Source organism: Myotis brandtii, unplaced genomic scaffold, assembly GCF_000412655.1.
Source record: "Myotis brandtii unplaced genomic scaffold, ASM41265v1 scaffold220, whole genome shotgun sequence".
Taxonomy (NCBI): domain Eukaryota; kingdom Metazoa; phylum Chordata; class Mammalia; order Chiroptera; family Vespertilionidae; genus Myotis; species Myotis brandtii.
Genome location: NW_005358250.1, coordinates 2,220,654 through 2,221,438, shown reverse-complemented (window position 1 = coordinate 2,221,438; position 785 = coordinate 2,220,654). Strand labels below are relative to the sequence as shown.

At 60.4% G+C, this 785-nt stretch overlaps 1 protein-coding gene across 1 annotated transcript in view; it reads right to left on the bottom strand.

Moving 5' to 3' along the window:
* The window catches only part of TMEM125 (transmembrane protein 125), a 1,968-nt gene continuing 1,183 nt past the window's right edge, over positions 1 to 785 (bottom strand). The window contains exon 3 of the mRNA XM_014539509.1: positions 1 to 783. Coding sequence (XP_014394995.1) covers positions 562 to 783 — 222 coding nt within the window. The 3' untranslated portion in view covers positions 1 to 561. The remainder of the gene's footprint in view (positions 784 to 785) is intronic.

Below are 785 nucleotides of genomic sequence, written 5' to 3'. Positions count from 1 at the left end.
GTAACAGCAGCCACCACTTTTAATGCACATCTGTAAGGTACCCCGTCCTTCCATACTCGATCCTCAGAATAGATGACCACAACCATGACTCTCAAAAACTGAGGCTCAGAGAAGCCGAGTCACTTGCCCAAGTTGCCCAGCTGGGAAGTGGTCGAGGGGGATTCCAACGCAGGCCTGTCACGCCCCGGAGCCCACTCCGCCAGCAGTGGTTCTCCTCAATGAAGACTTGCTGGTGCGGTCTCCGGGGTGGGCAGCAGTCACTCCCGGGGAAGTCCCTGATGAGTGCGAGAGGGCAGGATTGGCTGGGAGGGGTGTTGGGAATAGGAGCAAGCCCAGAATCTCCAGGGGCCCCAGATACTTCTCTGCCTGGAGACCCCAGTGCAGACAGGCAGCCTCTGACGGTTCCATGGACACAACACCAGTTCCAAGAAGACACACACTCACCTTCCCGTAGGGCCGGACAGTCCTGGGGAGGTGCACACACACAGTCACACACACACACACTCACACGCCAGCACCGTCCATGAGGCTGAGGCAGCTGTGGCAAGGGCTCCGGCTTGGTCAGATGAGGCTGGCGATGCTGGAAGTGGTCTCATGACGCTGGCCAGCAGAGAGCCGTCCTGAGATGCTGAAGATGCTGCCGCTGCCACTGTGGTCACTGTGCATGGAGGGGGCAGCTGCGCGCAGGGGAGGGCAGTGTCCACTCACGCCCACCTGATACAGCAGCAAGCCCAGTAGCAGGAGTGAGCCGGAGGCAGCCAGGGCGATGCCCACGGACAGCATGA